Source organism: Canis lupus, chromosome 1 (genome assembly GCF_048164855.1).
Source record: "Canis lupus baileyi chromosome 1, mCanLup2.hap1, whole genome shotgun sequence".
Lineage (NCBI taxonomy): Eukaryota > Metazoa > Chordata > Mammalia > Carnivora > Canidae > Canis > Canis lupus.
Window position 1 is genome coordinate 100,571,128 of NC_132838.1, and position 24,879 is coordinate 100,596,006.

General features: G+C 44.8%; 1 protein-coding gene across 5 annotated transcripts; it reads right to left on the reverse strand.

Moving 5' to 3' along the window:
* Positions 1-141: 141 nt before the first annotated feature.
* Positions 142-23,761, reverse strand: ZNF584 (zinc finger protein 584). 5 transcript variants are annotated; one of them, XR_012027956.1, is made up of 5 exons: positions 21,842-23,761; positions 20,817-20,943; positions 16,055-16,177; positions 14,319-15,457; positions 142-871 (listed from the first exon to the last, which is right to left on the reverse strand). XR_012027956.1 is itself a non-coding variant. In XM_072819742.1 (4 exons), the coding sequence occupies exons 1-4, from the start codon at positions 21,878-21,880 to the stop codon at positions 14,454-14,456; spliced, it is 1,293 nt and encodes a 430-aa protein (XP_072675843.1). In that variant the 5' UTR covers positions 21,881-23,761; the 3' UTR covers positions 13,452-14,453. The 5 variants fall into 5 exon arrangements, 2 of the variants coding, with proteins under 2 accessions (XP_072675843.1, XP_072675992.1); XR_012027965.1 differs by lacking the exon at positions 142-871 and adding an exon at positions 6,833-10,667; XR_012028024.1 differs by lacking the exons at positions 142-871; positions 16,055-16,177 and adding an exon at positions 6,833-10,667 and having other exon boundaries at positions 21,842-22,301.
* Between the last annotated feature and the right edge of the window lie 1,118 nt (positions 23,762-24,879).

Consider the following 24,879-nt stretch of genomic DNA (forward strand, 5'->3'; position numbering starts at 1 on the left):
GCCAATAGGCAAATAACAAAAGACAAAATATTTATATTGATAGTATGTATGCTTTGAGGGATGACTGCCTGCTTTGGAAAATGCTCTACTTAAGGACCTCTACAGGAACCCATATAAATGAAAAAGCATTACAGAACTTAAAAAAAAAAAAAAAAGATTTATTTATTTATTTGAGAGAGTCCTCAAGCAGACTCCTCACTGAACATGAAGCCCAACATAGGGAGCATTACAGAATTTTTGATGCTCTGCTGTACCTAAGGAGGTAGCTATAATAAAAGTGGACTCTGGCAAAAATGTTTTATGATATTACCTAGAATAGCAGAGAAATAAATGGCTATGATATTGAACCAACATTTATTGGGGTGTTAACATTAAAAATAAAACTGTCATTTATTTTACCAGAAAAATGATTTTACTCAAGAATAGCAGAATTATCATTCAAAAGAAGCAAGCTATGGCAAAACTGTAGGCAATTCTGGATCAAAGATGAGGAGGCTCTTTTATAGAGGAAAGGGGAGACACTGTTGTAAACAAAAAGTCCACTGGGGTAAACTGAGAGTTCAGAGGTGTAGTGTCTTCTCATTGGCTGAGTAGTGACTGTCTCTCATAGCCTGGGCTTTTGCCCACGGGGAGGAAATCCTCCTTTCTTCTCCTGGGTTTCTTCCTGTTGGGTTGGCCATTGATGATGTAGTAGGGCATGTGGGCTTCTGCTTCCGACCTCCCAAGTCCATTTTATTGAGGATTCCTTTATTAATTTTCACAGTTCCCCTTTTAATCAGATCTTTCCTCAAAAGCATCACAGATCCGGAGTTAACGATTTTAGTGGTTTTGTGCTTCAGTGCCAGGAAGGACCTTTCCTGGTTGTCAGGTCCTAAGTCAGGGGGAAAGTACAAAGCAGTTAGAAACCGCTTAAGGCCATATTTGAGTAACAAGGAAGGTTAGGAAGGAGAACTCCCAGACACTTCCCATGTATAGTCCAAATTTACCAAGATCGTAAGCATTGGAGATCACCTCCTTATTGGGTACATCATTCTTAGAAAAGCTTGGCCAGCAATAAAATACAAAACTGAAAATTGTTATACAAAACAGAGGAAGTAACATGACAATTCCAAATTGTATGATGGTTCTTTTTTTTTTTTAAGATTTTTATTTATTTACTCATGAGAGACACAGAAAGAGAGGCAGAGACACAGGCAGAGGGAGAAGTGAGCTCCTCGCAGAGAGCCCAATGCAGGACCTTATCCCAGGACCCTGGGATCACTGCGGGACTTTATCCCAGGACCCTGGGATCATTGCAGGACTTTATCCCAGGACCCTGGGATCACACCCTGAGTCAAAGGCAGATGCTCAACTGCTGAGCCACCCAGGCGTCTCTTGTATGATGATTCTAAACCAGGACCTTAGGTCTGAAAGTAGCCAACTGAAATATTTATTGGCACTCCTTTTGACTCAAGAGAGAAAAGTTTTCCCTATGGAAGCAGACCTTGAGTTGTGTATCCTCCTGGAAGTCTTCAATTAAAAAGGCCATGAAAGCAGAAGAGTCAAAACCACAAGAGCACACAGGAAGAACTAACCAAGTGCATTTGGGAAGACACAGTGCAAGTATAAACATGAAGCAATAGCTGATCAACTTTTTGCAAAACAGCAAAACTTCAGACATTTTAAAACAGTATTGTTATCTCAAAAGAACTGTATGGAACCAAATGTTATTGATAACACAGCCTATAAAGTTTTAAATTCAGAAAACATTAATTTAAATAAGAATCTCTGAAGCTTGGTTAATAGTTGAGATTAAAGAAAGATTTTTGTGAATTCTGAGCCTTCTGTTTAGAAAAAGCAAGTGAAAAACTAATATGTCACAGGATCATAATGGGACTGCTTCAAAAAGGCCATAGTAAAATAAAAGAAGTTTCCCCTTTCACAAGGGCTTGATAAATTCAAACAGGGGCCTTGTCTTCCCATAAAAGAAAGGAGAAGCAACAGTGAGAGAAAGGTACGCAGGCTGATCCAGTTTGGGAAATCTTCACTTTCAGATTAATAGATGGTGTGCAGGTCCACTCAGGGTTTGGTGCTTTCTTTAGATGTATCATGTGAATCCAAGGGTCTATTGCTTGGAGTTTTGTGGCACAAGGTTTGGTTTGCATTTCCTGACAAGGCCTTTTCCAGTGAGGCAGTGGAGTCTTCTAGAAGTGACTTTTTCTGGTGGTAAGGTGCAATGCTTAAAGCATTGATTTTCAAGAGTGCACTGTGAAAAGACTGCTCCAACCAAGCATGGTTATTTTTATTTCTTTTTTTTTAATTTTAAGTATGTTTTTTGTCCTGAGGGTTTTTTAAAAAATTTTTATTTATTTATGATAGTCAGAGAGAGAGAGAGAGGCAGAGACATAGGCAGAGGGAGAAGCAGGCTCCATGCACTGGGAGCCCGACGTGGGATTCGATCCCGGGTCTCCAGGATCGCACCCTGGGCCAAAGGCAGGCGCTAAACCGCTGCGCCACCCAGGGATCCCCAGGGTTTTTTTTTTTTTAAGATTTATTTATTTATTCATGAGAGACACAGACTGAGAGAGAGGCAGAGACATAGGCAGAGGGAGAAGCAGGCTCCTCATAGGGAGCCTGATGAGGGACCTGATCCCAGATCCTGGGACCACGACCTGAGCCAAAGGCAGGTGCCCAACCACTGAGCCACCCAGGCGTTTCCTGAGGGTTTTTTTTTTTTTTTAAGAATTTTTAAAAAAGATTTTATTTATTCATTCATGAGAGACACAGAGAGAGAGGCGGAAACACAAAGAGAGAAGCAGGCTCCCTGCAGGGAGCCCGATGCTAGACTCCATCCCCAGATCCAGGATCACGCCCTGAGCCAAAGGCAGACGCTCAACCGCTAAGCCACGCAGGTGTCTGTAAAAGAATTTTTAAAATCAAAATTTTGCACCTAGTGGCTCAGTTGGTTAAGCATCTGCCTTTGGTTGAGGTCATGATCCCAGGATTCTGCTCAGTGAGAAGCCTGTTTCTTCTTCTCCCTCTGTGACTCCCCCTACTTGTACTGTTTCGCATACTCTCTGTCAAATAAGTAAAATCTTTTTTAAAAATTTAAAAATTTGGGACGACTGGGTGGCTCAGCAGTTGAGAGTCTGCCTTCAGCTCAGGGCATGATCCCGGGGTTCTTGGGATCGAATTCCACATTGGGCTTCCTGCATGGAGCCTGCTTCTCCTTCTGCCTGTGTCTCTGCCTCTCTCTGTGTGTCTCTCATGAAAAAATAAATAAAATCTTTTTTAAAAAATTTAAAATTTTGATACAGTTCAAATCAATTTACGAGGTTCATTCATGTCAGCTCTTTCACTGTCAAACCTGGGGCAGGGACTGCTTCAGTTTCTCTGCTTTCTCTTTGTGATGATCAAGGTATAAAGGTACCTGCTGCATGGAACTTTAAACTTCACATTATTTTTGTTTTTCTTGATCTTGATAGATTTGGCATCCTTTCACCTAGCTGTGAGTAGAAAGTCCTTGATGTCCTCAATTTGGGGAGGCTTAGATACAATAGGTACAGGGGAGCATACAGCTGGCACCACCCTGAGAAACACTTATAGCAAGGGGCAAGAAGAGAGAAGCATGGTTATTTTTAATAGAAGCAATTAGGCCTTTATAATATTGAAGTATATGTTCTTTTATCAACTGTGGGTCAAATGAGGCAGGGCCAAATGCACTGGCCATCCTGTGATGTCTCAAAGGATGGGAGTGTGAGTTCCCAAGGGGTTGGAGCTGAGGTTTAGAAGACTAACAATCAGCTTTTGGCTAAAGTATTTGAAAGATCTCTATAAGTTTTGCCAATTGAGTCTTTTTTTTTTTTATGAGAGAGAGAGAGAGAGAGAGAGAGAGAGAGAGAGGCAGAGACACAGGCAGAGGGAGAAGCAGGCTCCATGCACCGGGAGCCTGATGTGGGATTCGATCCCGGGTCTCCAGGATCGCGCCCTGGGCCAAAGGCAGGCGCCAAACCGCTGCGCCACCCAGGGATCCCGAGTCTTTTTTTTTTTTTAAGATTTTATTATTTATTTTAGAGAGAGAGAGTGATCATGAGAGACAGAGCATGACCAAGGGGAGGGCAGAGGGAGGGGGAGAAGCAGACTCTTCGCTGAGCAGGAAGCCCAACATGGGGCTCCATCCAGGAACTCCAGGATCATGACCTGAGCCAAAGGTAAACAATTGACTGAGAGACCCAGGCACCTGCCAGTGGAGTCTTAATAGTGCTGTTAGTGCATTCAACTAACCCGGAGAACTGAAGATGGTGTATGCACAATGAAAGTGTTGTAAAACCAATGGAGCTGTGTGGATTTGTAGAGGTACCTATCCAGTGAAATGGGTTCCCCCAGCTCTATGTAGTTTGAGAGGGATTTCCCCCAGATAGGGATAACCTTTTCTGACAGAATTTTAGCCATAGTAGAATGATTGACCTGTGTATAAGGGAAAGTTTTGGTCCAGTGAGAAAACATACAAACCATGACTAAAACATATTTATATCCATGAGATGGGGAAGCTATATGAAATCCATATTTATGAATAGGTTTCCGTGGATTATACTTTGAACAGATGATATAAGTGAGGTAGGCACTATTTGAGACCTTATTTATATTTCCCAACCAAAATTGGTTCATGAACACTGTCATTTTCTCAGTAAACCAGTGATAGAACTGGATTGTTACTTGGTCCAAACCAGAGGTCTCTATTTTTATTGAACCAACATTATTAGACTTTGAATATTGTTTTTCCTTTTCTGGGACCAATTGTTGGGTGTGTCTTGTCATTCTTTCCCTCAAATTATCAATTGGGATAACATCTCTTTGGACCAAGACGGAAGTTTGGCTATTGGTCTCCTTCAGAGAGGATTTTTGGTGGAAATATCAGTGAAGTGGTTTCTTTGGCCTCCAGGGAGTTGAATCTGGAATACCTAAGAAGCTCCATAATATCCAGAGCAGCTGGCACAGGTATGGCATCTAATAAATTTTAGCCATAGGTGCCATTTTTAATTTTATTCTCTTTGGAGGTAAGAACACATCATTGTTTTCATAATATTCCAAAGTCAGCTACCCAAAAGGCATATCGGCTATTGGTATAGATATTCGCGGTTTTACCCTCGGCTCAGGTACAAGCTCGAGTAACGGCATTGAACTCAGCCTTTTAGGGGCACCTGGGTGGCTCAATCAGCTAAACATCTAACTCTTGAGCTCAGGTCTTGATCTCAGGGTGCTGAGAACTCAGCCTTTTGGGCTGAAGCAGCCAAGGTAAAGTTTCTGCCTCAGTGACTTCAAAGAGAGTTGTAGTAGCATACCCAGCATGATATTTACCATGTTCATCCTTTAAATAAGAACCACCAGTAAACCATGAAAAATCTGTTGTTGGAGGAGTTTCCTCTAAATTGTCACAGTGAGTAAAAAGATGATCTGTCAGTGTTAAGCAGTCATGAGGTGTTTCCTCTAGATCCCAATGTAGTTCTCGTTCCTAGATCAGATGCCCTAAGTATGGAACATGAATTATAGCAAACTGCAATTTTTCTTGGGAGACTTTATGTCCCTTTAAGGCCAAAAGCTTTTTTTTTTTAAATTTTTTTAACTTTTATTTATTTATGATAGTCACAGAGAGAGAGAGAGAGAGAGAGAGAGAGGGGCAGAGACACAGGCAGAGGGAGAAGCAGGCTCCATGCACCGGGAGCCCCATGTGGGATTCGATCCTGGGTCTCCAGGATCGCGCCCTGGGCCAAAGGCAGGCGCCAAACCGCTGCGCCACCCAGGGATCCCAAGGCCAAAAGTTTTAACAGTTGGATGCTGTCTTCAGTGTGAAGAGGCTTAAGAAGGGGAGCAGAGAAACAAATCATCTATGTACTGTAACAAAGTAGAGCCTGTAGAAAACTTTCCATCATCCAAATCAGTTTTAAGGTTTGTGAAAAATAAGGACTCTGTGAAACCCTGAGGCATTACTTATTGTCCAAGTGCATTGCCATTCTTCCCAAGTGAAAGCAAAAAGATGACGGCTCTCCATAACAACTGGAATAGTAAAAATGCACTGCACAGATTGCAGTGAAAATTTTCCTTTCAGTGGAAATGAATGTCAGTAGTGTATGAGGGTTGGGAACAACAAGTGCTGAGGGATAACAGTGTTATTTATTGCTCAGAGGTCCTGGACAAACCTCCATGCTTGGCCATTGGGTTTTCTCACAGGTAAAATAGGGGTATTTCAGGAATTAGTGCAGGGAAAAATGAGGCCCTGAGACTTATAAGCTTCTATTATGGGCTTCATGCCCTAAAGGCTTTATAGGATATTGATTAATTCTGGGGAGATGTTTTGAGGTACCTATTTGAATCTTGATAAGAGATGTACTGTGGAAAAAAAAAGAGATGTACTGTGGATTATGCCAATATCTGCTGAAGCACAATATTTGGAAACATGAAATATCAAGTCCTTATTTCAAATGCCAACAAACCAAGAATATAAGGTAACTTTCTCAATGGGATGAAGGGATACAAATAAGATACAGAATCAATAATGAAGATAATTAATTAATTTTTAAAAACCTATGGCAAACATCACATTTAGTAGTGAAAAATTGAAGAGTGCCTGGGTGGTGCAGTCAGTTAACCATCTGACTGGATTTTGGCTCAGGTGATGATCCCATGAATCATGAGATGGAGCCCCTTATTGAGATCTGCGCTCATCAGGGAGTCTGCTTCTCTCTTTACCTTTGCCCCTTTCCTCCCTTCCTCCCTTGTGCTCTCTCTCAAATAAATAAAATCCTAAAAAAAAAAAAAAAGAAAAGAAAAGAAAAGAAAAGAAACGAGACTAGGATGTCAACAATTACCACATTCATTTAACATTTCTGGAGTTCTAGGCAGTGCAATACAGAAGGGAAAATAAAAAGCATCTGAATTAAAAAGGAAGAAGTAAAACTTTGTTTGCAGATGATATAATTGCCCATGTAAAAAAATCCTATGAAACAAAACATAAGCTAATGAGCAAACTGGTGTCCCAGCCTCTTTTTACACATAGGGCCTAATTCTGTTCTCAACACACCCCATGTAATGAATACAACCCTGAAGGTTACAAACAGCTTTTTAAAAAAGGCCTAAGTTGGAGTGCCTGAGTGGCTCAGATGGTGGGTCCTGGGATCCAGCCCTGAGTTGGGATCCCTGCTCGGTGGGGAGTCTGCTTCTCCTTCTCCTTCTGTCTCTCCCTTCTGCTCATGCTCTCTCTCTCTCAAATGAATAAATATAATATTTAAAAATAAATAGGTAAAAATTAATTAATTAATTAATTAAAGACCTAAGTTATATAATGTAGAGCAATATAAGGTGGTATGTTCCAGGGATGAGTGATTTGAAGGCTGGACAAATCCATGACAAATATCATGTGTAGAGTCAACAATGTCAATAAAAAAGATAAATCTATGATGGAAGTCCTCAGGCCATCCCTTGTTGGAGATGGGCCCCAGGACAGGAAGGGATAGGTCCTTGGGAAAGGGGCAACTAGGGGGATGGATCTGCAGTTTCCTTTGGGAATTCTCCTTTGCTGCATGGAGAAGAGATGGGGGATGAGCCTCTGAATGTGTTGACATCCAGGTGAAGGGCAACATTAAACTACAGCAAATCCAGCTGCTCTTCTAGGTCTCAGACTCCAGGTCTACCCAGTGCAAACTGTGGTGAAATGGATACATTAAAATTAGTCATTTTTATTAGTGGATAGAATCATAGATCAATGGAACAAAACAGAGAACCTAGAAATGAACCGACACACACAGGCCCAACTGATTTTTGTCAAAGGTGCAAAATAAATTAAATAGAGGAAGAATATCCTTTTAGACAAATAAATGGTGGGGATACTGGACATCCACAGGTAAAAAACAAGTAAATAAATAAAAATTAAACCCTACCTAAGTGTCACACCCTGTAAAACAATTCACACAAAAGCAATCACAGATTTAAATATAGAGCAGAAAACTATAAAGATTTTTAGGAGAAAATTTTGGAGACTTAGGGCCAAGTAAAGGGTTCTTAGACTTGACCAGAAAAGTGCAATTCATAAAAGAAAAATGACAAATTGGACCTCACCTAAATCACTTTTTAAAAAGATTTATTATTTATTTATTTGTTTGTTTGTTTGTTTATTTTAGAGAGAGAGCAAGTGGGGAAGGGGCAGAAGAAGAGGGGGGGAGAGAGAGAGAGAGAAGCAGACTCCCTTGCTGAGTGTGGAGCCCCAGGTGGGGCTCAATTTACAACCCTGAGATCATCATCACCTGAGCTAAAATCAAGAGCTGGGTGCCTAACTGATGGAGTCACCCAAGTGCCCCCTAAGTCATTCTTAAAATAAGGAAATTATAGAGGTGAGCAGATGAGTAGCTGCTGGGGTATAGAGATGAAGATAGTTGGTTATAAAGGAGTAACATAAGGGAGACCTTTGTGGTATTTCAACAATACCATATCTTGATTGAGTTGATAAGTTATATGAAGCCACACATGATAGAATTGCATAGAACTACACACATGTGTGCGTGCATATATAACTGGTGAAACCTGAATACACTCTATGGATTGGAAAAAGTAGAATCATTAAATATTAGACTAAACATAAAGTCACAGCTATGCAAAAGAAGCAGCCATGATGCCTAAAAGCCATGATAACTTCCTTTCACTAGAAGGTGAAAACCAATCACAAAGTCACTTGAGCCCCCAGTAGACAGACATGAAGACAATCTCAAAGGTCCTGAAATGCAGAGAATCAAGAAGGAGCTCAATCGACATACTAAGGATGTCCCTTTATAGCTGTTGTCATGGTTGCCAGTTGTGTGGTTTCTTATAAGGGATATCTGTCTCCCCATGTCTTAGTGCATTTGGGTTGCTCTAATAAAATCCCATTGGATTGGGTGGCTTACAAAATTAATTTCTTGCAGTTCTAGAAGCTGGGAAGTCCAAGATCGGGGAGCCAGGAGATTCAATGTCTCGTAAGGACCCACTTCTGGGAGGAGGGAAGGCATTCTCAGGGGTCTCTTTTCTGAGGGCACTCTCATTCATGAGGGCTCCACTCTTAGGATCCAATAGCCTCCCAAAGACCTCACCTCCAAATATCATCACACTGGGGATTAGTTGTGTGTGTGTGTTTTTTTGGTTGTTTGTTTAAGATTTTATGTATTTGGGCAGCCTAGGTGGCTCAGCAGTTTAGCGCTGCCTTCAACCCAGGGCGTGATCCTGGAGACCCGGGATCAAGTCCCACGTTGAGCTCCCTGCATGGAGCTCCCTGCTTTATTCATGAGAGACACACAGAGAGAGGCAGAGACACAGGCAGAGGGAGAAGCAGAGCCTAATGTGGGACTTGATCCCAGGACCTGATCCAAAGGGTATGTTCAACCACTGAGCCACCCAGGTGTCTTTGGGGATTAGGTTTTAACCTATGAATTTGGGGGGGCACATAAACATTCAGTATGTATCTCCCTACTAAAACTCCAACTCCATGCTCCATGCCCCTATGTATTCTGTCCTTACTGGGCCAGTTCAGTCTCCAGCATACAGCAGCAATTCACATAGCATGGGATAGATATGTAAGTAGACTCAGGTAACTTGCTTGAGTGCAGGAAGAAGGATTTATTACCCTTTTTCTATGAGTCTTTCTCCCTCCGTCCCCAGAGTCAGCTGTGATCAAGGGGCTGTGGTCTGAGCCCAACACAATCCTGCAGGGCAGCCAAATATTCTCTCAACAAACATTCAGTTCCCTGGGGTCCTCTTGTGTACCAGACCCTTGCCTGAACCCTATGGTAGACACATTTTATCTCAATCTGATGTGCAATGGAGAGATTTAATGTGCAAACAGACCAAAGAACAGGGCCACAGCAGAGAGTGGCTGGAATCCAAAGGAAATAAAATCAGAAGATGACAGAAAGCTACAAATGCTACTTCCCAGAGGAGGTGACTCCAGGGGAAGAGAATTCTGGACAGAGGCAACCTCAGTGCAGAAGCCTTGGGCAGGAATGAGCTGGTGCATTTGAGAGCAAGGAGACTCAGTGGTGCAGAAGACTCTGTGCTGCAGAAGGAGGGCATGAGGCCAAGAACCAGGTTGTGCAGGCCCTGTAAGCTGCAGTAAGGAATTTGTTTTATTCTAAGCCAAATGGAAACCATGAGATGGACATGCTTCTCTGAGGGAGGCCTGGGCTGTGTGTGGTGATGCTGGGGGAGGAGGCCAGTTTCTTTGGGGAGGTGCCATGCTGCTGGGAGCTTCTGTAGCAGAGAAGGGAACTCAAAGAAGGCAAATGGACACTTAATGAATCTTTATGTTGGTGGAATCTGAGCCTCAAGCCTGATGGAGGTTTGATCTGTCTGTGGGTGTGGCGCTAAAAGTCTATACTGGACCCTGAGAGGCTCTGCCCTCTGATGCCCTTGGCAGAAGAGGGGAATGTCAGTAAGTGGGAACCACTGAGGGAAGGATTATAAGTCAGGCAGAACTCTCTCCTTTCCAAGGCACTTAAACCTAAATATAAGTGGATCTGCCAAATAAAATAATTTATTGATTCATGGAACCAAAAAGCTCACAGGACAGCTTCAGGCACAGCTGGATGTAGGGCTCAGTGAGATCAAAAGTGCTTGACTCTTATCTCCATTCAGCTGTCTCTTTTGACTTAGTTTCCAGGCAGGCATCTCTGAGGAAGAGAAACAAGGAAAAATGGCTGTTGGCAGCCCTAACTCCCAAATCCTGGTGCATGAACTCCAGGGGCCAAAGAAATCTCCTTTTTCCTCACAATTTCCTGCAAGTGCTTTGACTAAAGAGGTCTCTCATTAGCCAGCCTCAGGTCACAGGACCACCTTTGACCCCATCATTATCGTTTTAGATTGATTTGCTCCAATAACCAAGCCTGATACACATCCTCAGTAAACACTTGATGAATGAGTGAATGAGCAAGAAATTACTGGACAACTACTTGTTCATTGTTATAAGCAAACTTCTCTTTAGGCTATTCTGCATTTGTCCCAGTAAGTAGGCTATATTGGTCTGCTTAGGGTGCTAAATGATCAAATTCTAGAGCTTGACTTCTTTAAGATTTTATTAATTTATGAGAGACACAGAGACAGAGGCAGAGAGAAGCAGGCTCTCTGCGGGAAGCCCCATGTAGGAATTGATCCCAGAACGCTGGGATCATGCCCTGAAGGCAGATGCTCAACCACTAAACCACCCAGGTGTCCTGAGAGCTTGATTTTAAAAATCACCAATATTAAGTAGACTCACTGTTATGAACTGAATGTCTCCCAAAATTCATATGTTGAAGTCATATACCACTATCTGAAAGTACTGAGATAGGGCGTTTGGGAGGTAATTAGATTTAGATAAGAGTGGGTCCTCCATGGCAGGATTAGCATCCTTAGAAGAAGCAAAGAGATATCAGAGCTTCCTTCCTTCCACTATGTGAGGACACAGCGAAAAGATGGCCATCTACAAGCCAGGAAAACATTTCTCATCAAGGAACCAAACTGGCCCATACCTGGATCTTGGACTTCCCAAGGCCTAGCCCTGTAAGAAATAAATTTTCTTACAGTAACTGAACAGACTAGAATCACTCACCAAGAGATGAGGAAGATTCCCTTTATGGGCATCTAAAGAGCAAGACAGTGTCTGGCCTTGTGAACAGTTCAGTCTTTTATTTTATTTTATTTTTTTTATTTTTTAGAGATTTATTTATTTATTTATTTATTTATTTATTTATTTATTTATTTATTTTTATGATAGACACAGAGAGAAAGAGGCAGAGACACAGGAGGAGGGAGAAGCAGGCTCCATGCTGGGAGCCCGACGTGGGACTCGATCCTGAGTCCCAGGATCGCGCTCTGGGCCAAAGGCAGGCACCAATCCGCTGAGCCACCCAGGGATCCCCTTCAGAGTCTTTTAACACAAGATATCAAACTGAGAACATTCAGATTTTCAACCTTGCTCTCCTGCTTAATATTAAGACACATTTATTCATAACTGTCACCAAATTGTCTTGCTGTGAGAAAATAAATTACCACCTGCCCTGCTGACATGGGGACTAAGCATGTCTTATACCACAGTGAAAAACTAAGTGCTATGCCTCTGTAGATGAAGTTCAAAATCAAGAACCACATTGTCTAGCACTAGTCCCAATATCAGTGAAGCCCTGAATGTTGCTAAATCTTTAACAAACCCAAATGTACCCTTCTAATTCAGACATGAATATGTAATCATGAGGACAAACTTCGGGATTGCAGAGAGTTGGTGTATGGCTGGACATCAAAATGTGGAGGACAGAGAAACAGGGAGAGGGTAACTCCAAATGTGGGAGTGAGGGGACTCATGAAGAGATAATACCGTGGTTTAACCATAGAAGGGGTACTATTCAGAGAGGCAGAGAAGATGGAGAAGCATTCCTGATAGACTAAGGGCACACAAAACAGTGCCCAGGGGCATAGAACTACTGTGTGGATTCCAGAGGAGAGTACCCCTAGCTGAAGGAGAGAACAATTTGGGGGGCAGCCAAGAGGGAAGCTGCAAGGGTACACTGCTGGTGCTGGCTTTCCAAGTGAGGCTTAGGCTAGCATGATGGAATGAGTGAGACTCACCCAAACTGGTATTCTGAGTAAGTCATAGGGTCAGAGCCACCAGGAACCATTTGTTTCAGATGTTCCAGCATCACCAGGAAAACATTATCCTCCACCCCTTCTGCAACAGGTTGGCTACTATATATGGAATCTCAATGGGAAACCAGAAAGCTGGTTCAGAGGACCCTTCACCCATGTGCTGGGGCCATCTGAGATCTAACCAAGGCCACTCACACAGGTACAAAGGATTGACCTCTAATAGGCTAATGTCTACCATATACCCAGAACTCAGCCCTATTTGACTCAGCTGGACTTTAACTCTGCTCCCACACAGAACCCCCGCACCCCATATTGGGAGGCAGACATTCCTATACCCAGGGAGCAGGGCCTGAGTTGGGCCTTGGGGAGGGCATATACCTCACAGTGTTGGGGAGAAACTGTGAAGACTGGGCACAAAGTCCCCTGACTGTTCAAGCCTGCCCAGGTTTCTACCCTGTGAGGTCATCACCTTTCCCACCATTGGGGGTGGAGGTTAAAAAAGGCAGCAGTGGTTTCCAACCCCAACACATGGTACTAGCTGACCACTGTGGCTCAAAGCCCCTCAAGTCTAGGTCACTGTTCTCTCTCTCTAATCGTGCCTCCAAGGGGCACCTGGGTGGCTTGGTTGATTAAGTGTCTGCTTTGATGCAGGTCATTGAGCCCCAAATTGGGCTTCCTGCTCAGTGGGGAGTCTGCTTCTTCCTCTTCCTCTGCCTCTCCCCCTGGCTTGTGCTCTCCCTCTCAAATAAATACATAAAATCTTAAAAATAAACAAATGTGCCTTCGAGTTAACATTTTCTTGACAGGAAGCATAATTTTTGGACCAGGGACACAGCTACAAATAAGATACAAGTTTTATTGACCTTTTGGGAAATTAAGTTTCCAGACTTTTTAAAATCAAAAGACTCCACAAAAACAAAGGATATGGACGCATATGTTAATTCAGTGACTTCTCTCCCTTGAGCCCTGGAACAGTGGCAGCAAAAACAATGAAGGCCATGGTGTGCAGACACCAGGAACACTAGCCACATCCTAGGACTTCAGGGTCTTTGTTTTAGGACCGGGGTAATGGCCATGAGGTGAACATCCTGCTATCCCATTGTGGCAACCAAAGGCAGGGACCCCTCCTCCCAACAGAAGCCAGTCCTTCTCCACTTGATCTTAGCCAAAAGGCTGAGAACTGATAAGCCAGTTCCTCTCTTCATGAGCCCAGTTTTGTTCTCAATCCCTCCACACACAGTGATCAGAACCCCCAACGTTAAAGGTGGCTTAAACAATAAAGCTTTTATTACCATACGTTCCAGGGAAGTGTGAGACAGTTCTAGGGATGGATAAATCCATGACAGGTACCATGTGTAGTGTCAACTATGTCTGTGGAAATGATTAACCTTCTCTGGAAGCCCACAGGAGGAATAGTTCAGCTACTCTTGACCAGAGCTTGGTCACAGACATACCTAAACCAGTTGGCGGGAGGGAATGAGGCCCATTATGGGCTCCACCACTCATGATTCCCTCCGATACAGAGTGGGAACCAAGGAGATCTGCTGTTCCAGAGTGCACTGAGGGGACTGTTGCACACCCTGGGCACCTGCCACATGGTAGAAGTGGGATGGCTTCTATCACAGAAACCAGCAGTGACTTAACACTGCTAACAGCCTAGGCAGGTCAGAGTGCAACTAGGCTCCTGAGAGCTTCCTACATACCTGCCACTCCAGGACACATGTTGGGGTATGCCAGGGTTAGGTTTCAAATGGCTACTCTCTTCAACTCCTTTCTGGAATGAGGACTTTCATGTTGAACAAGGTGCCTAGTTCTGTCTACAGTCTTCCCAACATCCCCTATGGCCTTTCTCCAGTGTGGACTTTCTTGTGCTGAAGGAGGGTAGAACTATGTTTGAAGGCTTTCCCACATTCTGTACATTCATAGGATCTCTCTTCAGTGTGGAATTGCTGGTGCCGATTGCGGTAGGACCTGGTGGTGAAGGTCTTCCCACACAGGCTGCACTCATAGGGCCGTTCTCCAGTGTGAACTTTCCAGTGCTGATACAGGCCAGAGCGGGTCACATAAGTTTTCCCACATTGCTTGCACTCATAAGGCCTTTCTCCAGTGTGAACTCTTTGGTGAAGAATGAAGCTATGGTTGTATTTAAAGAACTTCCCACATTCCCTGCACTCATAAGGCCTTTCTCCAATGTGAACTTTCCGGTGCCGAATGAGAGTAGACAGAACACTGAAGGCTTTCCCACATTCGCTGCACTCATAAGGCCTTTCTCCAGTGTGAATTCTCTGGTGCAGAACAAGTGCATCTTTGCGGTTGAAGGTTTTGCCACACTCATTACACTTGAAAGGTTTTATGCCCGTGTGAACCTTCTGGTGCTTCCTCAGTTTAGATGGATAACTGAAGACCTTTCCGCACTCATTACACACATGGGATGTTTCTCCAGTGTGAATTTTTTGGTAATTAACATGGGTGGGTTTCTTCTTGGCATTTTCACCTTTTGGGCATCTAAAGGGTCGGTCTGTGGGGTGAGTTATCAGATGGTCGAGGAGTGCAAAAGCCTTCAAGAAGGTTTTCCCACAGTCACTGCACTTGAAGGCCTTCTGTGTGGTGTGGACTCCCAAGTGCTGCTGGCAACTGGAGCTGTTTTGGAAGGCCTCCCCATGCTCAGTGCTCTTGTATGGCTTCTCTTTGCTGTGGGTGGCCTGGTGTTGAAGGAGACCTAAGGTGGCAGGGACACCCCTTCCAGACTCCCCACACAGAAAGGGCTTCTCTGATAGGTAGACTCCATAGCTCTTCATCTGCTCTGGAGGGGCCTCCTCATCCTCCAGTCTACATGGACAACCTGAAACAGAGAAAAGCCAGTTACTAATAGCTGGATTAGAGGAAGGAGGCACCTTCATCACAAACTCATGTCAGACATACCAAAGAGAAGTCCAAAGAATTGCCAGGTGGTTGCTAGGAACAGTCTGGGTGAGAAAGGGCTGGCTCTGCCAGATCACAGAATAGGAAAGACCTCAGCAGGGTCTAGGACAGAAAGATGGGAGCAGTGCAGGGAGAAGAGTTGGGGGTCTCCAAGTCACTCCTCACAATGGTTTCAAGCAGGGCCTAGCCCCTGGTGACAGTGAAAGCTGTGAAGAGGAGGTGTTTGCTCCAATGAAAAGGCAACTGTAACTGTAACTTTAACTGTAGGAGTAGTTGGTGTTCAAGTATTATTTAAGGTGCACATCTCACATCACCAGGGGACTGGCACAAAGTCCGGGTAGGTAGGTTGTCCAGGTCCTGAGAGTCATGGTAGGGATGGCAAGATCACACAGTGTGTCCAGAAGGGAGGGGAATAGTGTGTGGTCACTGGCTCAGCACCAAAATGCCAGTGCACACAAATACCCCAACATGGTGTGAGCCCATTATTGAAACCAAGGCATCACCCAGCCTTACTCACTGGGACCAGGACCCCTTCTAGCCTCTGCTCTGCTGATCAGAGTCAAGTCCACCACGTTGGGCACGCAGAGCTCTTCTTCATTCTCCAGCTGGGCAACCACATGGGACCTTGAAGGTGCAAATCCTAGAAGGGAGAAAGTAAGAGCCAACCCAAGCCAAGGCTTACCCTCCCCACCCTACCCCATAGGAAGCTCATGTCATCATGACAACCATGAAGGAAATGGCGTATTAGAAAAGGAACCTCCTCCACGCATTTAAAAATTTGTTAAATTTGGTAAGTGGATAGGCTCCGTGTTTTGTTTGGCCACAATTTATTTTAAAAGAACCTTACATGAAGGTAAACTGACATAACTGAAGTAAAAAAATAGACAATAATAATTGGAGACTTCAATTTTTAACTTTCAGGTGATGGACAGAACCACTAGACAGAAAACAAACAAATACACAGAACTTGAATAACACTAGAAATCAACTAGACTTAAGAGACATCTACAGAGCCTGCCACATAACAGCAGAATACGTATCCTCACGTGCACATGGAACATTCTTCAGAAGAGACCATTTGTTGGGGCATAAAATAAGTCTCAATAGATTTCAGAGGACTGAAATCTATAATTTTCTGATCATAAGGGAATTAAAATAGAAATCAACAACAGAAAGAAATTTGGGAAATTCTCAAATTTATGGAATTTAAATAAAACAGTCCTAAATAACCACAAAGAAAACTACAAAGAGATGAATGAAAATGAAAACACAGCATACCAAAAGCAATGGGACATAGCAGTTCTTGGAAGGGAAATCAGAGCTATAAACATTCCATGCTGTTTTACTCATAACACTTTTTTTTTTTTTTTTTTAAGATTTTATTCATTTCACAGAGAGAGCACAAGCAGGGGGAAGGGTAGGCAGAGAGAGAGAAGTAGCAGGGAGCCTGATGGGGGGCTCCATCCCAGGATCCTGAAATCACAACCCAAGCTGAAGGCAGATGCTTCACTGACTGAGCCACCCAGGCACCCATCTCATAACACTTCTGACACCAAATGTGGGTAAGGTGAAAGGTGAGCATTCCACACTACTTTTCCAACTCTCAGACAGCAATGTGATGTCCAAGGATTCAATTAAATTCTGATGCTAACTACCTAGAATCAGCAACAGATCCCACAGGTTAAGAGCTCAGTTCCACAAGACTGCCCCTACTTCAGACAACAGTTGGAAGTCCCAGACGCCCATTCTTCTGACCAACTGGCTATAAATCAGGGATTCTCATATTTACTGATGCCTTGTCAAGGTCAGTTGTTACAATGGCTCACAGAATTCAGGAAAAGAGTTTACTATTATCAGTTTATTATGAAGTATACAACTGGAACAGCCCAATGTAAGAGATGCAAAGGGCCAAGTATGCCAGGGTGGAGAGGGAGTGGGGGTTGAGGAAGCAGAGAGTAAAGGGCATCCATGATCTCTAGCAAGACCACTTTCCCAGCAACCCATTAGTTCCCTGAATCCTGTTATTTAGGAGTTTCTGTGGAGATTTCATTATGTATAATCAGTTAAATCATTGGACACTGGTGATTGATTCAGTCGCCAGCCCCTCTACTTTCCTCAGAGGCCAGGGTTAGGGAGTAGCTCAAAATCCAACTTCCTATCATGCCCTGGTCATTCTGGACGCCACTCCCTCTCGTGAAGCTATTTAGGAGCTCTCTGCCACCAGTCATCCCATTAGCACACAAAAGACACTCTTATCACTTCAGAGATTGCAAGTGTTTGAGGAGTTATGCTAGGAATTAGGAACAAAAACAAAAATATATATTTCTTATTATGTCACAGCATCCATATTAAAAAAGATCTCAGGAGAGCAGCCAGGGTAGCTCAGCGGTTTAGCGCTGCCTTCAGCCCAGGGCCTGATCCTGGAGACCCGGGATCGAGTCCCACATCGGGCTCCCTGCATGGAGCCTGCTTCTCCCTCTGCCTGTGTCTCTGCCTCTCTCTGTCTGTCTCTGTCTCTCATGAATAAATAAATACAATCTTAAAAAAAAAAAATCTCAGGGATCCCTGGGTGGCTCCATGGTTTAGCACCTGCCTTCAGCCCAGGGCATGATCCTGGAGTCCTGGGTTCGAATCCCACATCGAGCTCCCTGCATGGAGCCTGCTTCTTCCTCTGCCTGTGTCTCTGCCTCTCTCTCTGTGTCTCTCATGAATAAATAAAAATCTTTAAAAAAATAAAAATATCTCAAACTAATAGGCTAACTTTAGTCCTCAAAGAACAGGAAAAAGAAAAGCAACTAAACTCAAAACGAGCAGAAGGAAGGAAATGATAAAGAGCACAGACGAAATAGAGATCAGAAAAAGGGAATCAATGAAACCAAAAATAGGATCTTTAAAAGATCAACAAAATTGAAAAACCTCTACGTAGACTGACCAAAAAAAAATAGAAGAATCAATTTATTAAAAACAAGAATGAAAAAGGGAATATCAGGGACACCTAGGTGGCTCAGAGACTGAGCATCTGCCTTCGGCTTATCAGGGATCGAGTTCCGCATCGGGCTCCTTGCAGAGGAGCCTGCTTCTCCCTCTGCCTATGTCACTGCTTCTCTCTCTGTGTCTCTCATGAATAAATAAATAAAATCCTTAAAAAAAAAAAAAAGAAGAAAAAGGGGACATCACTAACTACATTATAAAATAGGATTTTAAGGAAATACTATGAACAACTGTATTATATGCGTACAAATTAGATAATTTAGATAAAATGGACAAATTCCTAAAAAAGACACAAACTACCAAAACTGACTCAAGAATCAATAGAAAGAGGTGACTAAGTGGCTCAATCAGTTAAGTATCTGCCTTCAGTTCAGGTCATGATCCCAGGGTCCTGGGATGGAGCCCTGCATTGGGCTCCCTGCTCAGCAGGGAGCCAGCTTCTCCCTCTCTCTGCTGCTCCCCTTGCTTATGCTCTTTCTCTCTCTCAGAAAAATAAATAAATTAAATCATTAAAAAAAAAAAGAACAGAAAGTCTGATTATACTTTAAAAAGCACAAATAAAACAAAACAAAACAAAAACACCCCTACAGGGGGAAAATAAAGGTTAGGCCCGGGGGATTTCACTGATGAATAACATTGATGTAAGAATTAGCACAGATACCTCACACACTCTTCCAGAAAACAGAAGAAAAGAGAACATTTCCCAATTCATCCATTGAGGCCAAAATTACCCTCATACTCAATCTCAACAAAGATATGAGAAAACTACATTGATACATTGATAACTCTTATGAATATGATGCAAAACTCAACAAAATACTAGCAAACCAAATCCAGAAATACATAAAAAGGTTATAAGCTATGAGAGTGCAATTTGTCCTAATGATACAAGGTTGAACATATGGAAACCAATTACTGTAATATATCATGTTAATAGAGGATAAAATAATCACATAATCATTTCGATAAATATGGGAAATCACTAAACAAAATCTAATGACCTTTCATGATAAATGCACTCAACAAACTAAGAAGGGGTCTTCTTCATCTGAAAAAGGCAGCTGCAAAAAACCTACACCTAACATCATACTTATTAGGGAAAGACTAAGTGCTTTTCTTGTAAGATTGGGAACAAGACAGGATGTCTGCTCTCACCAATTCTATTCAGTAAGTACTAGAGGTTCTAGCCAGGTCAGCTAAGCAAAGGAAGAAGTGAAAATATCTGTATTTAGGGATCCCTGGGTGGTGCAGCGGTTTGGCGCCTGCCTTTGGCCCAGGGCGCGATTCTGGAGACCCAGGATCGAATCCCACATCGGGCTCCCGGTGCATGGAGCCTGCTTCTCCCTCTGCCTATGTCTCTGCCTCTCTCTCTCTCTCTCTGTGACTATCATAAATAAATAAAAATTAAAAAAAAATGTTTAAAAAAAAAAAGAAAATATCTGTATTTGCAGATGACATGATGTCATATATGTGGAATATATCAAAGAGACCACCAAAAAACAAAACAAAACAATTAGAACTAATAAATGAGTTTAAGCAAGGCTACAGGACATAAAATCAGTATATAAAAATCTGTTTCTATACACTAGCACTAAACAATCTAAAATGAAATTAAGAAAACAATTCCACGTAAAATCACACTAAAAGGAATAAACTACCTAGGAATAAATTTAGCCTTGTACACTGAAAACTACAAAACACTGTTGCCTGCTTCTCTCTCTGCCTGTGTCTGTGGCTCGCTCTCTCTGTGTCTCTCATGAATAAATAAATAAAATCTTAAAAAAAAAAAAGGAAAAGAAAAAAGTTAAAGAAAACAAAACAAATGGAAAGATATTTCATGTTCATGAGCTGAAAGACACTAAGATGGTAATACTCCCCAAACTGATCTACTGATTTGAATTCATGGTTCATGTTTGGCCCAGGGAGAGCCGTATAAAATCTCCTGTGAAGGAAGACGGCAAAACCCAGTGTACAGAGGGGCATGACTTCAGCAGAGTCAGAGAGAGAGGCAAGGCTGAGTGGAATTTGTTGGGCAACTTGTAAACATCTGCACCCCAAACCCTACTCCAGGAGGCCATGGGGGCAACAACTATTGAGGTTGGTCGCAAGGCTACTAAGAAAGAAGCAGAGGAAGAACACACAACCCAATGCCAGTACTCTTAGCACGAAGCACAGGGAACCTAAGAAAGAAGCAGCCTCTGTGGTGGGGTTTTAGGATCAATACAGCTTCCTATGGGGGGAAAAGGCAGAGGTGGTCAGTTTGCTGGGGAAGAGTGCGAGAGACTTACCCAGCGAGCCAATAAGTGCAAAGTTCTCTAGCATCACATCACGGTACAGGCTCCTCTGGGTCAGATTAAGGAGCCCCCACTCCTCCCGGGAGAAATACACAGCCACATCCTCAAAGGTCACCAGGCCCTGTAATGATGGATTCAACTGAGCCTTAGGAGTCAATTGTGGGCAGAAAAAACAACCAAAACATAGCGCCACCCATCCAAGCCATTGATCAATGTCTTGGGGTCCTGCCACATGTCTCACTAACTTCATCTTTCTCTTTGAGCCCCAAATCCCCATTCTCACCAGAGACATACCTTCTACTTCCTTTCTCCTAAGACCCTTACTTCAGAGGATTCCCAGGGCCTCCAGCTCCATTGGTGCCTCTCCCCATGTTACTACTGGACTCTGTGTCATGCTCACAGCAACAGGCTGGTGACCAGACAGATGGCATCTGTGTACCCAACCAGACACACAGGTCCCACGCTATCTACTGTCAGTCAATTCCCTCTACCCCCCATAGATCACCTCCCAGAGGCAACCAAACCTATGCTCACCCTTCTCTTAGGTCTCAGTACCTGGTCCCAGACCTTCCAGTTTGCCCTCCTGCCTAACATGCACATAAGTCTTTGTACCACAGCATGTCATAGCTCCACACCTCCAACATAATCTCACCAGTTCACCTCACTGGCAACTCTCTGGACTCCCCCACATGCCCGTTCTGCATATGGTGTCTCCAGAGTGATGCCACAGAGAGCAACCACAATCCCGTCCTGCCCCAGTCCAACCCCTCTCCTTCATGGCTCACTGCTAAGGGCATCCCCCGGCTCTGTACTGAACCTCCCCACCCAGACCTATTTGCAGCTTCAACCCTCAGCTGACCACACCACACACGGTCCTCCAAGACCCCTCTTACACCTCTGCCTTGCCCAGGCTGTCCCTTCACCTGCCACAGCCTTCCTCGCTTATCCTGAGCTCATTCCGAACCCAGACCCACTGGTCGGGATCGAGACTGTCAGAGCCTGGGGCACCTTCCACTCACCTGCGCCTCCCCGGCCAACGGAAGCTGTGGGCGGAGCATGGCCGCAGCAGGCGCCGAATTAAGTCCAACTCGGTGAACTCCGTACTTGCCCCCAGCCCTCAGCGCAGGCACCTCCGGCCGAACGTGAAACCTTCGAAGCTAGGTCCCCTCGCGTGTAAGATGTGCCCAAGGACCAGGGAGCCGCCTGTGGGAAGCCCGGACCCGCCAGCGCCGGTTCCGAGTCTCAGGAAGAGGGAGTCATTCCCGGGGTCACGGCTCGTGCACACGCGCGACGAGGATCTCCGCCCGCGTCCTCCGCAGTGCGGCCCCTAGGGAAGTCGGCCCGCCTCGCAGCTCTCGAGAGGTTGGTGCCCACCCACGGCAGCAAAAGGAGCACCGCTCGGGCAACGCCGGAAGTCCCGCCGCCTCCAGCTGCCTTCTTTAACCTAGCGCCCGCGTCGTTAGGACTTCACTTCCCAGCTTCCCTCGCGGTGCCGCTTACTAGTTGCCAAGGCGACAGGGGAGGGCGCTGCTGGGCGCTCACACAGATGTAGCCAATGACGGCCCAAGAGAGGAGAGTGTCCGAGAGAGCCGGGCGGGTAGAAGAGGGACTTCCGGCGCCAGACTCTCCTGAGCCACACCCGGCTCACGGACAGCGTCGGTATTTGGAAGTCTGAATCTGACCGGGCCTTTCAGGCCGCAGAAACCGGAGTAGGGAAGGCGTTGGAGTGGGCGCCACACTGCGCCGTGAGTGCGGCATGTGTCTGAAGCCCCAGTATCCCAAGCTGTAGGGAGGCGACACCTTCAGGCGTGACTCACTTCCGTCAGAGCCCGTCCTTGCCCGCGGCCGCCGGGGAGTCGTTGCGCTCGACACTGTGTCGGCTCCACGGAGCAGGAGGCAGAGCTCAGAAGACTCTCCAGCCTGAGTTGGTGTGACAGCGGCCAGGGGACCTTGTCAGGAGATGGGGTTTCGGGGAAGATCAGCCGTTGGATTTTATCAGTGTTGAGACTTCGGTGCCTGGGCCACTGGACTCACGCAGGTCTAGGGTGCTGGGTGCTCAGAGGACAGTAGGCTGGTAGCCTGCTGTGTGTCAGGCCATACAGAGGAGAATGAGCATGTTGAGGATGTCAGGGGGAAAGGTCCAGGGCACATCCGGATGGAGGCTGGCAGGAGAAGAATCCAGCTCCTGGATGTCTTGCACTGATTTCAGATGCACTCATCCTAGAGGATGTGGTACTGAGGATCCTAGGAAGAACAGAGAGCTTAGGCGAGTCCCAGAGGAGCCTACCCCAGAGTGATGCTTGAGAACTTTGCACTGGTGGCTTCTCTGGGTCAGGCCACTGGCTTCCTCACTCCCGCAACTAGAGCTCTGTTTTCTCTGCCCTTGCCATGTTCCCCTTGAAAGCTGCTGTTGGTCGTGAAGCTGGGGCCCAGGCCATGCTACCTCCTCTCCAGACTTCTGTGAGCAACAACCACACATTCTGCCAAGGGGCCATGAGTGGCTGAGATCAGCCATCAGAAGCCTGTAATCTTTGCAGCAAGTCATGTTCATCTCAGTCACTTTGTGTAAGATGCCCAGCATTTCATGCACTGAGAAGGTTTTTGTTTGTGGGGCCACTGGGCTCACCCTTAGAAACCTTTCCTGGACATTCATTTTGTGCATATCACTGTTGTTCCTGTACAGATGATCCTCAGGGCCTATGTAGTCTCTTAAGGTCAGGCCTTCTGGGGTGGATTCTCACAAACCTCATCAGTCCCCATAGCTCTAGTGGCTTCCACATTCTGTGTGTTTGCCCCACTGGAATTGGTGAAGAGAGCATCCCTGGTGACTGCCCGAGGTGGGTTATTTTCACACCTGGTGTCTGACCTATGTTGTCTCAGGTCTTAGTGCCTCCCTGACCCCCTACTGTATTTCATCCTCTTTTTTTTAAGAAAAAAAAAAAAAAGGATTTTATTTATTTATTTATTTATTCATTTTTTTTATTCATTCATGAGAGAGAGAGAGAGAGGTAGAGACACAGGCAGAGGGAGAAACAGGCTCCACGCAGGGAGCCCAGCGTGGGACTCGATCCCGGGTCTCCAGGATCAGGCCCTGGGCTGAAAGCAGTGCTAAACCGCTGAGCCACTCGGGCTACCCTCATCCTCTTTTTAAAAATATTTTATTTATTTATTCATGAGAGACAGAGACAGAGGCAGAGACATAGGCAGAGGGAGAAGCAAGCTCCATACAGGGAGCCCAATGTGGGACCGAATCCCAGGACTCCAGGATCACACCCTGAGCCGAAGGCAGACTCTTAACCGCTGAGCCACCCAGGCACCCCTGTATTTCATTCTCTTGATAGAATCCTGACTCCAGTCCCCTGGCTGTGCAGTGTTCACCACCAATTAACATGTCCTAAGTTGGCCTTGCATATCCTCAGTCTTTGCAACCCTGTTCCTCATGTTTTCTCCAAGAAGTCAGGCACCTGTGTAACTACACCCACTACATAATACATGCCTCTGGTTAGTAGCCATGGGCTTTCTTTGTGGATTGTTTTACCCTAGGCTGGACTCTGAGTGACCTATGTCACTTAGTCACACCCTCATGAGGTTACTCAATTAGAGTGTAGTCAAGAGCACTGATGGACCAGGTAGACTTGAAACCAGGGATGGAATGAGAAGTCCTAAAGAGGCTCACCTATGGAGATTGCAAGCTAGGGGGTGGAAGTATCTCTAGGGTTAGACTATTCTTTTCTTTTTCTTTTTTTTTTTCCTCTCTATTTTTGAGAGAGAGAGCACAAACGGGGAGGGGCAGAGGGAGAAGCCGACACCCCTGCTGATCAGAGAGTCTGACTTGGGGCTCAGTCCCAGGCCTCTGGGATCATGACCTGAGCCCCGAGATACCTGACTGACTTGAACCACCCAAGTGCCCCAGGTTAGACTATAATAGCCTGAGCTGTACTTCTAGGGCCTGAGTGCCATGGCCACTACCCTTGTGACTTTTCTATCTTCCTGACTTCCTTATTGGACAATCTTCCCTCTCATCTACTTCCCCTGACTCCTGTATCCTAACTCTCCC

Excerpts from the sequence above, each read along its gene's own strand:
- ZNF584 (XM_072819742.1), bottom strand. The coding sequence starts at position 21,880 with ATGCTCCGCCCACAGCTTCCGTTGGCCGGGGAGGCGCAG. Across the intron at positions 20,944-21,841 it reads CGTTGGCCGGGGAGGCGCAG|GGCCTGGTGACCTTTGAGGA; the intron begins GTGAGTGGAAGG and ends CCATCATTACAG. Across the intron at positions 15,458-16,054 it reads TAGAAGGGGTCCTGGTCCCA|GTTGTCCATGTAGACTGGAG; the intron begins GTGAGTAAGGCT and ends TCTCTGTTTCAG.